The sequence below is a fragment of the Salmo salar genome, chromosome ssa02 (genome assembly GCF_905237065.1).
Source record: "Salmo salar chromosome ssa02, Ssal_v3.1, whole genome shotgun sequence".
Classification (NCBI taxonomy): Eukaryota; Metazoa; Chordata; class Actinopteri; order Salmoniformes; family Salmonidae; genus Salmo; species Salmo salar.
The window spans coordinates 21,020,329-21,032,915 of record NC_059443.1 but is presented as its reverse complement, the minus strand read 5'-3'; the positions used below and the strand labels follow the sequence as shown (position 1 = coordinate 21,032,915).

Sequence of the window (12,587 nt, the reverse complement as noted above, 5' to 3'; positions counted from 1 at the left end):
TGTGTCTCCAGGAAGGTGTGTTACGTTAATTACAGTGTGTCTGCAGACAGGTGTGTTACGTTTATTACAGTGTGTCTCCAGGCAGGTGTGTTACGTTTATTACAGTGTTTCTCCAGGCAGGAGTGTTACATTTATTACATGTGTGTCTCCAGGCAGGTGTGTTACGTTTATTACAGTGTGTCTACAGGCAGGTGTGTTACGTTTACTACAGTGTGTCTCCAGGCAGGTGTGTTACGTTTATTACAGTGTGTCTCCTGGCATGTGTGTTACGTTTATTACAGTGTGTCTATAGGTAGGTGTGTTACGTTTATAGCAATGTGTCTCCAGGCAGGTGTGTTACGTTTATTACAGTGTTTCTCCAGGCAGGAGTGTTACATTTATTACAGTGTGTCTCCAGGCAGATGTGTTATGTTTACTACAGTGTGTCTCCAGGCAGGTGTGTTACGTTTACTGCAGTGTGTCTCCTGGCATGTGTGTTACGATTATTACAGTGTGTCTCCTGGCATGTGTGTACGATTATTACAGTGTGTCTACAGGCAGGTGTATTACGTTTATAACAGTGTGTCTCCATGCAGGTGTGTTACGTTTACTACAGTGTGTCTCCAGGCAGGTGTGTTACGTTTATTACAGTGTGTCTACAGGCAGGTTTGTTACGTTTATTACAGTGTTTCTCCAGGCAGGTGTGTTACGTTTACTACAGTGTGTCTCCAGGCAGGTGTGTTACGATTATTACAGTGTGTCTCCAGGCAGGTGTGTTACGTTTACTACAGTCTGTCTACAGGCAGGTGTGTTATGTTTATTACAGTGTGTCTACAGGCAAGTGTGTTACGTTTATTACAGTGTGTCTCCAGGCAGGTGTGTTACGTTTATTACAGTGTGTCTCCAGGCACGTGTGTTACGTTTATTACACTGTGTCTCTAGGCAGGTGTGTTACGTTTATAGCAATGTGTCTCCAGGCAGGTGTGTTACGTTTATTACAGTGTTTCTCCAGGCAGGAGTGTTACATTTATTACATGTGTGTCTCCAGGCAGGTGTGTTACGTTTATTACAGTGTGTTTACAGGCAGGTGTGTAACGTTTATGACAGTGTGTCTACAGCAGGTTTGTAAGATTTATTACAGTGTGTCTCCAGGCAGGTGTGATACGTTTATTACAGTGTGTCTACAGGCAGGTGTGTTACGTTTACTACAGTGTGTCTCCAGGCAGGTGTGTTACAATTATTACAGCATGTCTCCAGCCAGGTGTGTTACGTTTATTACAGTGTGTCTTCAGGAAAGTGTGTTATGTTTATTACAGTGTGTCTACAGGCAAGTGTGTTACGTTTATTACAGTGTTTGTCCAGGCAGGTGTGTTACGTTTATTACAGTGTGTCTCCATGCAGGTGTGTTACGTTTATTACAGTGTGTCTCCACGCAGGTGTGTTACCTTTATTACAGTGTGTCTACAGGCAGGTGTGTTACGTTTATTACAGTGTGTCTCCGGGCAGGTGTGTTAAGTTTATTACAGTGTGTCTACAGGCAGGTGTGTTACGTTTATTACAGTGTGTCTCCGGGCAGGTGTGTTGCGTTTATTACAGTGTGTCTCCAGGCAGTTGTGTTACGTTTATTACAGTGTGTCTCCAGGCAGGTGTGTTACATTTATTACAGTGTGTCTACAGGCAGGTGTGTTAGGTTTATTACAGTGTGTCTCCAGGCAGGTGTGTTACGTTTACTACAGTGCGTCTCAAGGCATGTGTGTTACGTTTACTACAGTGTGTCTCTAGGCAGGTGTGTTACGTTTATTACAGTGTGTCTCCTGGCATGTGTGTTACGTTTATTACAGTGTGTCTGTAGGCAGGTGTGTTACGTTTATAGCAATGTGTCTCCAGGCAGGTGTGTTACATTTATTACATGTGTCTCCAGGCAGGTGTGTTACGTTTATGACAGTGTGTCTACAGCAGGTGTGTAACATTTATTACAGTGTGTCTCCAGGCAGGTGTGTTACATTTACTACAGCGTGTCTCCAGGCAGGTGTGTTACATTCATAGCAATGTGTCTCCACGCAGGTGTGTTACGTTTACGACAGTGTGTCTCCAGGCAGGTGTGTTACGTTTATGACAGTGTGTCTACATTAGGTGTGTAACATTTATTACAGTGTGTCTCCAGGCAGGTGTGTTACATTTACTACAGCGTGTCTACAGGCAGATGTGTTACATTTATAGCAATGTGTCTCCAGGCAGGTGTGTTACATTTATTACAGTGCGTCTCCAGGCAGGTGTGTTACATTTATTACATGTGTCTCCAGGCAGGTGTATTACGTTTATAACAGTGTGTCTACAGGCAGGTGTGTTACGTTTACTACAGTGTGTCTCCAGGCAGGTGTGTTACGTTTATTACAGTGTGTCTCCAGGCAGGTGTGTTACGTTTACTACAGTGTTTCTCCAGACAGGTGTGTTACGATTATTACAGTGTTTCTCCAGGCAGGTGTGTTACGTTTATTACAGTGTGTCTCCAGGATAGTGTGTTACGTTTATTGCAGTGTGTCTACAGGCAGGTGTGTTACGTTTATTACAGTGTTTCTCCAGGCAGGTGTGTTAGGTTTATTATAGTGTTTCTCCAGGCAGGTGTGTTACGTTTATTGCAGTGTGTCTCCACGTAGGTGTGTTACCTTTACTACTCTCTTCTCCAGGAAGATGTGTTACGTTTACTACAGTGTGTCTACAGGCAGGTGTGTTACGTTTATTACAGTGTGTCTACAGGCAAGTGTGTTAAGTTTATTACAGTGTGTCTCCGGGCAGGTGTGTTGCGTTTATTACAGTGTGTCTCCGGGCAGGTGTGTTGTGTTTATTACAGTGTGTCTCCAGGCAGGTGTGTTACGTTTATTACAGTGTGTCTCCAGGAAGGTGTGTTACGTTTATTACAGTGTGTCTCCGGGCAGGTGTGTTACGTTTATTACAATGTGTCTCCGGACAGGTGTGTTGCGTTTATTACAGTGTGTCTCCAGGCAGGTGTGTTACGTGTATTACAGTGTGTCTCCAGGAAGGTGTGTTACGTTAATTACAGGGTGTCTACAGGCAGGTGTGTTACGTTTATTACAGTGTGTCTCCAGGAAGTTGTGTTACTTTTATTACAGTGTGTCTCCAGGCAGGAGTGTTACATTTATTACAGTGTGTCTCCAGGCAGGAGTGTTAGGTTTATTACAGTGCGTCTCCACGCAGGTGTGTTACGTTTACTACAGTGCGTCTCAAGGCATGTGTGTTACGTTTACTACAGTGTGTCTCTAGGCAGGTGTGTTACGTTTATTACAGTGTGTCTGTAGGCAGGTGTTTTACGTTTATAGCAATGTGTCTCCAGGCAGGTGTGTTACATTTATTACATGTGTCTCCAGGCAGGTGTGTTACGTTTATGACAGTGTGTCTACAGCAGGTGTGTAACATTTATTACAGTGTGTCTCCAGGCAGGTGTGTTACATTTACTACAGCGTGTCTCCAGGCAGGTGTGTTACATTCATAGCAATGTGTCTCCACGCAGGTGTGTTACGTTTACGACAGTGTGTCTCCAGGCAGGTGTGTTACGTTTATGACAGTGTGTCTACATTAGGTGTGTAACATTTATTACAGTGTGTCTCCAGGCAGGTGTGTTACATTTACTACAGCGTGTCTACAGGCAGATGTGTTACATTTATAGCAATGTGTCTCCAGGCAGGTGTGTTACATTTATTACAGTGCGTCTCCAGGCAGGTGTGTTACATTTATTACATGTGTCTCCAGGCAGGTGTATTACGTTTATAACAGTGTGTCTACAGGCAGGTGTGTTACGTTTACTACAGTGTGTCTCCAGGCAGGTGTGTTACGTTTATTACAGTGTTTCTCCAGGCAGGTGTGTTACGTTTATTACAGTGTTTCTCCAGACAGGTGTGTTACGTTTATTACAGTGTTTCTCCAGGCAGGTGTGTTACGTTTATTACAGTGTGTCTCCAGGCTAGTGTGTTACGTTTATTGCAGTGTGTCTACAGGCAGGTGTGTTACGTTTATTACAGTGTGTCTCTAGGCAGGTGTGTTAGGTTTATTATAGTATTTCTCCAGGCAGGTGTGTTACGTTTATTGCAGTGTGTCTCCAGGTAGGTGTGTTACGTTTACTACTCTCTTTCTCCAGGAAGATGTGTTACGTTTACTACAGTGTGTCTACAGGCAGGTGTGTTACGTTTATTACAATGTGTCTACAGGCAAGTGTGTTACGTTTATTACAGTGTGTCTACAGGCAGGTGTGTTACGTTTATTACAGTGTGTCTACAGGCAGGTGTGTTACGTTTATTACAGTGTGTCTACAGGCATGTGTGTTATGTTTATTACAGTGTGTCTACAGGCAGGTGTAGGTGTGTTTCAGTACCTTTCCGAAGCTGCCTTTTCCTAGCACCATGAGGAAGTTGAAGTCCTGGAGGCAAACCCTGGGCTTGACCGGTCCTGCAGGTAGGTTGGCCAGACAGGGGACTGACGGGGCTGAGGGGGACAGGACAGACACCGGGACAGGGACAGACACAGACACAGGGGTAGGCCTCAGGGAGGGGGGGAGAAGGGAGGGGGGAATAGCATCTAGACCACTAGGCTCCTATTGAAGAGAGGAGGGGGGAGGGGAGGGGCTTAGTTATAATAAAACTGTCACACATCCACACATAAACCTGCAATGTATGAATTTTAATGAAGCACTCCTGCACCCTGGTGGCCAAAGTGAGGGAACTCACACACATTTTGTTTGGTCATACTCTGAGTCTAAATATACCAATAGTTATATATAATATATGTATTCTATAACTCTAACTACACTAGCCATAATCCACTGCATGAGTATGTCTTACATTTTCGTCAGGGACAGGCATGTTGTAGTACTCTCCCTCATCCTGATCCAGCAGTTTGAACCAGCCGCTGACTGAGTGACGGAATATCTCGCTCACTCCGAACGACAGCGATCCCATGAAGTCATTCCGAGACGTACGATCCCAATCCCACACCTCCACCGACAGACGACGGTCCCACTGCCGCCCACGCACCGAGCTGGGGAGAGAGATGGGAGAGAAAAGAGGTTACCGACCAGCTATTCGACCTCCAGTCATTTGTACACCTCAAGACCACATTAGTCCACTGAGATAAAGCTCCTGGGGCTAACACATGTCTAGTTCCCTGTGCATAGTTCACAGAACTACTGGTACACACATACACATCGTCACACACACTCACAAGGTGAAGCTCTCGTTCCAGACGGGGTTGAGTGTGGAGCGGATAGTCTTGGTCTTCTGTTTGCTCTGGCTCTTGGGGTCAGGGATTAGCTTGAGCTTCACGTAGGGGTCAGACAGACCGTTGGGGTCCATCGGGATCAGGTTACGAGCCTCCCGCACTGAGGGGGGAGAGAGGGGGGTGGAGGGACAGAGGGAGGGAGAGGGTGAGAGAAAGAGAGACTGTCAGACAATGGATAGCATAGATGGCCATACAGATGCCATGTCTTAATTGTACCCAGTTTCTCACAGCAGGAAAATAATCCTGCAGCAACAGGAAATGGGAATATTATGTTGATTATGATGAATGTAAATTTTTTGTAGGGGATGCTAAAAATTGTATTAAGGCAAATCAAGTCTGAAATTACAAACATTAGAAGCCTTTTTAAACTTGAACACTACAAGTTTGCAATTCCTTCTGTGCATGAAAATTCCTGCTACAACAGGATGATCACTTTAAGATATGGCATCTGTAGATGCACCACAGAGAGCAGTACTTGTGGGAGTGTGTTCCCGTATTCAGCTCCCCCACGCCGCCTACTGGTCAGTAGCTGACAGTGCTAATGGTAGGGTGACAGCAGTGGTGGAAAAAGTATCCAATTGTCATACTTGAGTAAAAGTAAAGATACCTTAATAGAAAATGACTCAAGTAAAAGTAACCCAGTAAAATACTACTTGAGTACAAGTATAAATGTATTTGGTTTAAATAAACTTAAGTATCAAAAGTAAATGTACGCGCTAAAATATACTTAAGTATCAAAAGAAAAAGTAAAAGTATAAATAATTTCAAAACCCTTATAATAAGCAAATCAGATGGCACAATTTTCATATATATATATATTTTTTTTACAGATAGCCAGGGGCACACTCCAACACTCAGACATTATTTACCTACGAAGTATTTGTGTTCTGTCACGGGTGTCGTAGGGTGTAGACCAAAACACAGCGGGAAAATGTATACTCATCTTTTTATTAGTGAAGAAGGAAAAACACAAACAACGTTTACAAAAACAAACGAACTAGACAGTCTCGTCAGGCACACAGCAAAACAAGAAACAATCTCCCACAAAATCCCATGACAAACACATTCCTATTTATAGGACCTTCAATCAGAGGCAACGATAGACAGCTGCCTCCAACTGAAGGCCCCAACAGCAATTAGCTAAACATAGAAATACAAACGACTAGACTGAACATAGAAATAAACTAACATAGAACAATAACCAAAACCCTGGACTAATAAATCAAATACCCCTCTACATGAACACATACACACCCTGAACCACGAAAAACAAATACCCCCTGCCACGTCCTGACCAAACTATAAGAACAAATAACCCCTTTACTGGTCAGGACGTGACAGTACCCCCCCCCCCCCCAAAGGTACATACCCCGGATGCACCTTACAAAAAAAAACTACAAAAATAAACCCCTAAACTAAAAGGGAGGGAAGGGAGGGTGGCTGCCGTCACCAACGGCTCCCGTGCTACACCCCCCACCAAACCTCCTACAGTGGAGGTGGCTCAAGCCTTAGTCCCCTACCTGACCAATCCACCCCCACTGAAGACCTCTCCCTGAAGCCAGTCACTGCAGACCCTGGACTGTACTCTGGAAGCTCCGGGCTGTAGGACGACTCTGGGAACTCCGGGCTGTAGGACGACTCTCTTGGTTCCGGACAGTGGGCCGTCTCTCTTGGTGCCGGACACTCTGGACGAGACACTGTTGCCGGACACTCTGGACGAGGCACTGTTGCCGGACACTCTGGACGAGGCACTGTTGCCGGAAGTTCTGGACGAGGCACTGTTGCCGGAAGTTCTAGACGAGGCACTGATGCCGGAAGTTCTGGACGAGGCACTGTTGCCGGAAGTTCTGGACGAGGCACTGTTGCCGGAAGTTCGGGACTGGGCTGACGCACTGGAAGCCTGATGCGTGGGGCTGGTAGTGGAGGTACCAGACTGGGGACATGCACCTCAGGGCTAGTGCGGGGAGCAGGAACAGGACGTACTGGACTGGGCTGATGCACTGGAAGCCTAGTGCATGGGGCTGGTACTGGAGGTATCAGACTAGGGACACGCACCCCCAGGCTAGTGCGAGGAGTGGGAACAGGACGTACTGGACTGGGCTGACGCACTGGAAGCCTAGTGCGTGGTGCTGGTACTGGAGGTATCAGACTGGAGACACGCACTTCAAGGCTAGTGCGAGGAGTGGGAACAGGACATACTGGACTGGGCTGATGCACTGGAAGCCTGGTACGTGGTGCTGGTACTGGAGGTATCAGACTGGAGACACGCACTTCAAGGCTAGTGCGAGGAGCGGGAACAGGACATACTGGACTGGGCTGATGCACTGGAAGCCTGGTACGTGGTGCTGGTACTGGAGGTATCAGACTGGAGACACGCACCTCAAGGCTAGTGCGAGGAGTGGGAACAGGACATACTGGACTGGGCTGATGCACTGGAAGCCTGGTGCGTGGTGCTGGCTTAAGATGTGCCAGACTGGAGACACGCACCTCACGGCTAGTGCGAGGAGCAGGATACACTGGACCATAGAGGCGCACTGGCGATCTCGAGCTGTAACGCCCTGGCCATAGAGAGGGGTTTTTGTTCTTTATTTTGGTTAGGCCAGGGTGTTACATTGGGTGGGCGTTCTATGTTCCTATTTCTATGTTTTTATATTTCTTTGTTTTGGGCAGTGTGTTTCCTGACAGGACTGTTTCTGGTCGTTTTTGTTTCGTTTTTGTAAAGTGTTCTCTTTTTGAATTAAAATTCTAATGATGAACACATCCTCTGCTGCACCTTGGTCTAATTCTGACGACGGCCGTTACAGAATTACCCACCAAAAACGGACCAAGCAGCGGAGGAAGGAGCAGCACAAGGAGAGGCACCAGGAGAAAAGCTATCTGGAGTCGTGAAATTGGGAGGAAATCCTGGACGGGAAAGGACCATGGGCTCAAGCTGGGGATTATCGCCGCCCGCAGTGGGAGATCGAGGCGGCGAGAGCTGAGAGGCGCTGGTATGAGGAAAGGGAGCGTGACGGACACGAGAGGCAGCCCCCCAAATTCTTTTGGGGGGGGCACACGGGGAGTGTGGCAGAGCCAGGATTTAATTCTGGGCCAACTCCCCATGCTTACAGGAGGCAGCGCAGTACTGGTCAGGCACCGTGTTATGCGGTAAAGCGCACGGTGTCCCCAGTACGCGTTGATAGCCCGGAGCGCTACATGCCAGCCCCCCGCAAGTGCCATGCGAGAGCAGGCATCGAGCCAGGACGGGTTGTGCCAGCTCAGCGCGTCTGGTCTCCAGTGCGCCTCCTCGGTCCAGGTTATCCTGCGCCGGCGTTGCGCACTGTGTCTCCAGGGCGCTGGGAGGGTCAAGGTTCGCCCAATGCCTGCTCTCTGCCCGTGCCGGGCCAAAGTGGGCATTCAGCCTGGAGTGTGGGTAAAGAGCGTCCGTACCAGAACTCCAGTGCTCCCCCACAGCCCGGTTTATCCTGTGCCTCCTCCTCAGACCTGGCCTCCAGTGGGTCTCCCCATCCTGGTCCGTCCTGTGCCACCTCCCAGGACCAGGCCTCCAGTGGGTCTCCCCATCCTGGTCAGTCCTGTGCCTGCTCCACGGACCAGGTCTCCAGTGGGTCTCCCCATCCTGGTCCGTCCTGTGCCACCTCCCAGGACTAGGCCTCCAGTGGGTCTCCCCATCCTGGTCCGTCCTGTGCCACCTCCCAGGACTAGGCCTCCAGTGGGTCTCCCCATCCTGGTCCGTCCTGTGCCACCTCCCAGGACTAGGCCTCCAGTGGGTCCCGCCAGTCCGGAGCCACCAGAGCTGCCCGCCAGTCAGGAGCCGCCAGAGCTGCCCGCCAGTCAGGAGCCGTCAGAGCCGCCCGCCAGTAAGGAGCCGCCAGAGCCGCCCGCCAGTCAGGAGCCGCCAGAGCCGCCCGCCTGTCCGGAGCCGCCAGAGCCGCCCGCCTGTCCGGAGCCGCCAGAGCCACCCGCCTGTCCAGAGCCGCCAGAGCCGCCCGCCTGTCCGGAGCCGCCAGAGCCGCCCGCCTGTCCGGAGCCACCAGAGCCGCCCGCCTGTCCAGAGCAGTCAGAGCCGCCCGCCAGCCCGGTGAGTCCTGTGCCTACGCCTAGGGCCAGGCCTCTTTCATGTCTCCCCAGCCTGGTGAGTCCTGTGCATGTGCCCAGGGCCAGGCCTCCTTCATGTCTCCCCAGCCTGGTGAATCCTGGGCCAGAGCCGCCAGAGCCGCCCACCAGCCCGGAGCCGCCGGAGCCGCCAGAGCCGCCCGCCAGACTGGTGCGTCCTGTGCCTGCGCCCAGGGCCAGGCCTCCTTCATATCTCTCCAGTCTGGTGAATCCTGGGTCAGTGCCGCCGGAGCCGCCAGGGACGCCCGCCAGCCGGGCACAGCCAGGGACGCCCGCCAGCCGGGCGCAACCAGGGTCGCCCGCCAGCCGGGCGCAGCCATCGCCGCCCACCAGCCGGGCGCAGTCATCGCCGCCCGCCGCCCGCGCAGTCATCGCCGCCCGCCAGCTGGGCGCAGTCATCGCCGCCCGCCAGCCGGGTGCAACCATCGACGCCAGCCGGGCGCAACCAGGGCCACCCGCCAGCCGGGCGCAGTCAGGGTCGCCCGCCAGACCTTCGGCGCGGCCAGGTGCGCCACCTAAGAGGGCGACGCCAAGGGTGGAACAGAGGCCACGTCCCGCACCTGAGCCGCCGCCGTAAGAAGGCCCACCCGGGCCCTCCCCTTCAGTGTCAGGTTTTGCGGCCGGAGTCCACACCTTGGGGGGGGGGGGTACTGTAACGCCCTGGCCATAGAGAGGGGTTTTTGTTCTTTATTTTGGTTAGGCCAGGGTGTTACATTGGGTGGGCGTTCTATGTTCCTTTTTCTATGTTTTTGTATTTCTTTGTTTTGGGCAGTGTGTTTCCTGACAGGACTGTTTCTGGTCGTTTTTGTTTCGTTTTTGTAAAGTGTTCTCTTTTTGAATTAAAATTCTAATGATGAACACATCTTCTGCTGCACCTTGGTCTAATTCTGACGACGGCCGTTACACGAGCGCAGAAGTGGCACCGCCCGTACTGGCTGGGTGCCCACTTCCCCCTGGCAAATGCGGGGCGCTGGCACTGCGCACACCGGCCTGAAAATACTTGGCCTCGCCACAGTACGCATTAACCCGAAGCACGGGACCTGTCCAGTCATAGGTTGCTTAACAAAAGCACAGGGATTTGGCTTGGGGCTTAATCCTCGCCCAGCCAAACTACCCGTGTGCCCCCCCAAAATAATTCTTGAGGCTGCCTCTCCGGTTTGAACGCCAACCGTGTTCCCCTGTAACATTCCCGGTTCTCTTTCGCCTTCCTCCATGGGCCCACTCCGGCTTTAATCTCCTCCCAAGTCCATGACTCCCGACAGTCCATCTGTTGCTGCTCCCTCCGCCGCTGCTTGGTCCGTGTTTGGTGGGAGATTCTGTCACGGGTGTCGTAGGGTGTAGACCAAAACGCAGCGGGAAAATGTAAACTCATCTTCTTTTTATTAGTGAAGAAGGAAAACACAAACAATGTATACAAAAACAAACGAACTAGCCAGTCTCGTCAGGCACACAGCAAAACAAGAAACAATCTCCCACAAAATCCCATGACAAACACATTCCTATTTATAGGACCTTCAATCAGAGGCAACAATAGACAGCTGCCTCCAACTGAAGGCCCCAACAGCAATTAGCTAAACATAGAAATACAAACAACTAGACTGAACATAGAAATGAACTAACATAGAACAATAACCAAAACCCTGGACTAATAAATCAAATACCCCTCTACATAAACAACCACCCCGAACCATATAAACCAAATACCCCCTCTACATGAACACATACACAAACACACCCTTAACCACGTAAAACGAATACCCCCTGCCACGTCCTGATCAATCTATAAGAACAAATAACCCCTTTACTGGTCAGGACGTGACATGTTCAGTGAGTCTGCCAGATAAGAGGCAGTAGGGATGACCAGGGATGTTCAATTGATAAGTGCATGAATTGGACCATTATCCTGTCCTGCTAAGCATTCAAAATGTAACGAGTACTTTTGGGTGTCAGGGAAAATGTATGGAGTAAAAATAGTACATTATTTTCTTTAGGAATGTAGTGAAGTAAAAGTAAAAGTTGTCAAAAATATATATAGTAAAGTAAAGTACAGATAGCCTAAAAAATGACTTAAGTAGTACTTTAAAGTATTTTTACTTAGTACTTTACACCACCGGGTGACAGAGACATGTAAACCCTGTCTCTATCAGTGGTTAGGGACAACTCTTCTAGCCACTTAGTTCTGACCTGTGATGAAGATGTCCTCGTTCTCTCCCCGGACGGTCAGATGGATCCTGCCTCTCTTCTCTGTATGATCTTGACCACACAGGCTGGGCACCAGGCTCTCACAACGCTTGTGGACATTCATCTCACAACCTGTAGTACATGCATTCAAGTATAGATGCACGAACACAAGCACACACACACACACACACACACACACATAGAGATAATAACACATGTGGTAAGAAAACACTCACACACATATACTGTACATTCATGCCACACGCACATCACAACTGCTGCACTTACAGTTTCTCAGTCGCTTTGGTGCATTTTTCACATCATCCCTAACATGTGCAAAATAATAAGTGCATTTCTCAGAACAATTTGTACAAACTGCAATATACAATAGATGTGTTTCTAAAGCTAGTCAGTCACTAAAAATCCTTAGTACATCTCTCAAAAGTAAATATTCATGCCAATGATCATGTCAGTGTCATCAGAATGATAAGTCATTGTGTCATTGTTCACAAACAAGGTCGTCAAAATGTTTAGGCATGTTGTCAATGGAACTATGTACTTTGACAGTATTACCTGATGTAAACTTAGGCTACAGTTTGGATGACAGTTACTGTATTGAAAATGCACAAGGCTGCACTTCTATGGCATATATCAATTTCAACAGTACTATTTACATATTACTGTATGTGGGTTATTGACTGAAAGAGACTGGACAACCCAGGGGGCACAAAGGAAAAAAAAAATAATTAGAAAGAAACACAGGAAACCACGCCTAAGGCACAACTTTTCCTACAGCACTGTTCTAGTGCTGTCTCTACACATCCAGACGTTCCTGTCTGTCGGTCCACATATTCTCATCCACATCACACCGGATATTTTCCCTTCCGATGCAACGTGGAAGAATCTTTTAGAATGCCTTATCCATCCTCTGCAGGCGTCTACTGTGATGTCCTCACATGCTGCATCCATTGCAGCCAGCAGGGTCATCTGTGTGTGTGGCTGACGATCGTACACCTTCCACCTCC

General features: G+C 49.1%; 1 protein-coding gene across 1 annotated transcript in view; it reads right to left on the bottom strand.

Annotated features, from left to right (window-relative positions):
- LOC106594733 (protein kinase C alpha type) overlaps nt 1-12,587 on the bottom strand; it is a 45,281-nt gene that overhangs the window by 23,472 nt on the left and 9,222 nt on the right. The window contains exons 6-9 of the mRNA XM_045699865.1: nt 11,566-11,694; nt 5,212-5,368; nt 4,833-5,028; nt 4,367-4,585 (exon numbers count right to left, since the gene is read on the bottom strand). Coding sequence (XP_045555821.1) covers nt 4,367-4,585; nt 4,833-5,028; nt 5,212-5,368; nt 11,566-11,694 — 701 coding nt within the window. The remainder of the gene's footprint in view (nt 1-4,366; nt 4,586-4,832; nt 5,029-5,211; nt 5,369-11,565; nt 11,695-12,587) is intronic.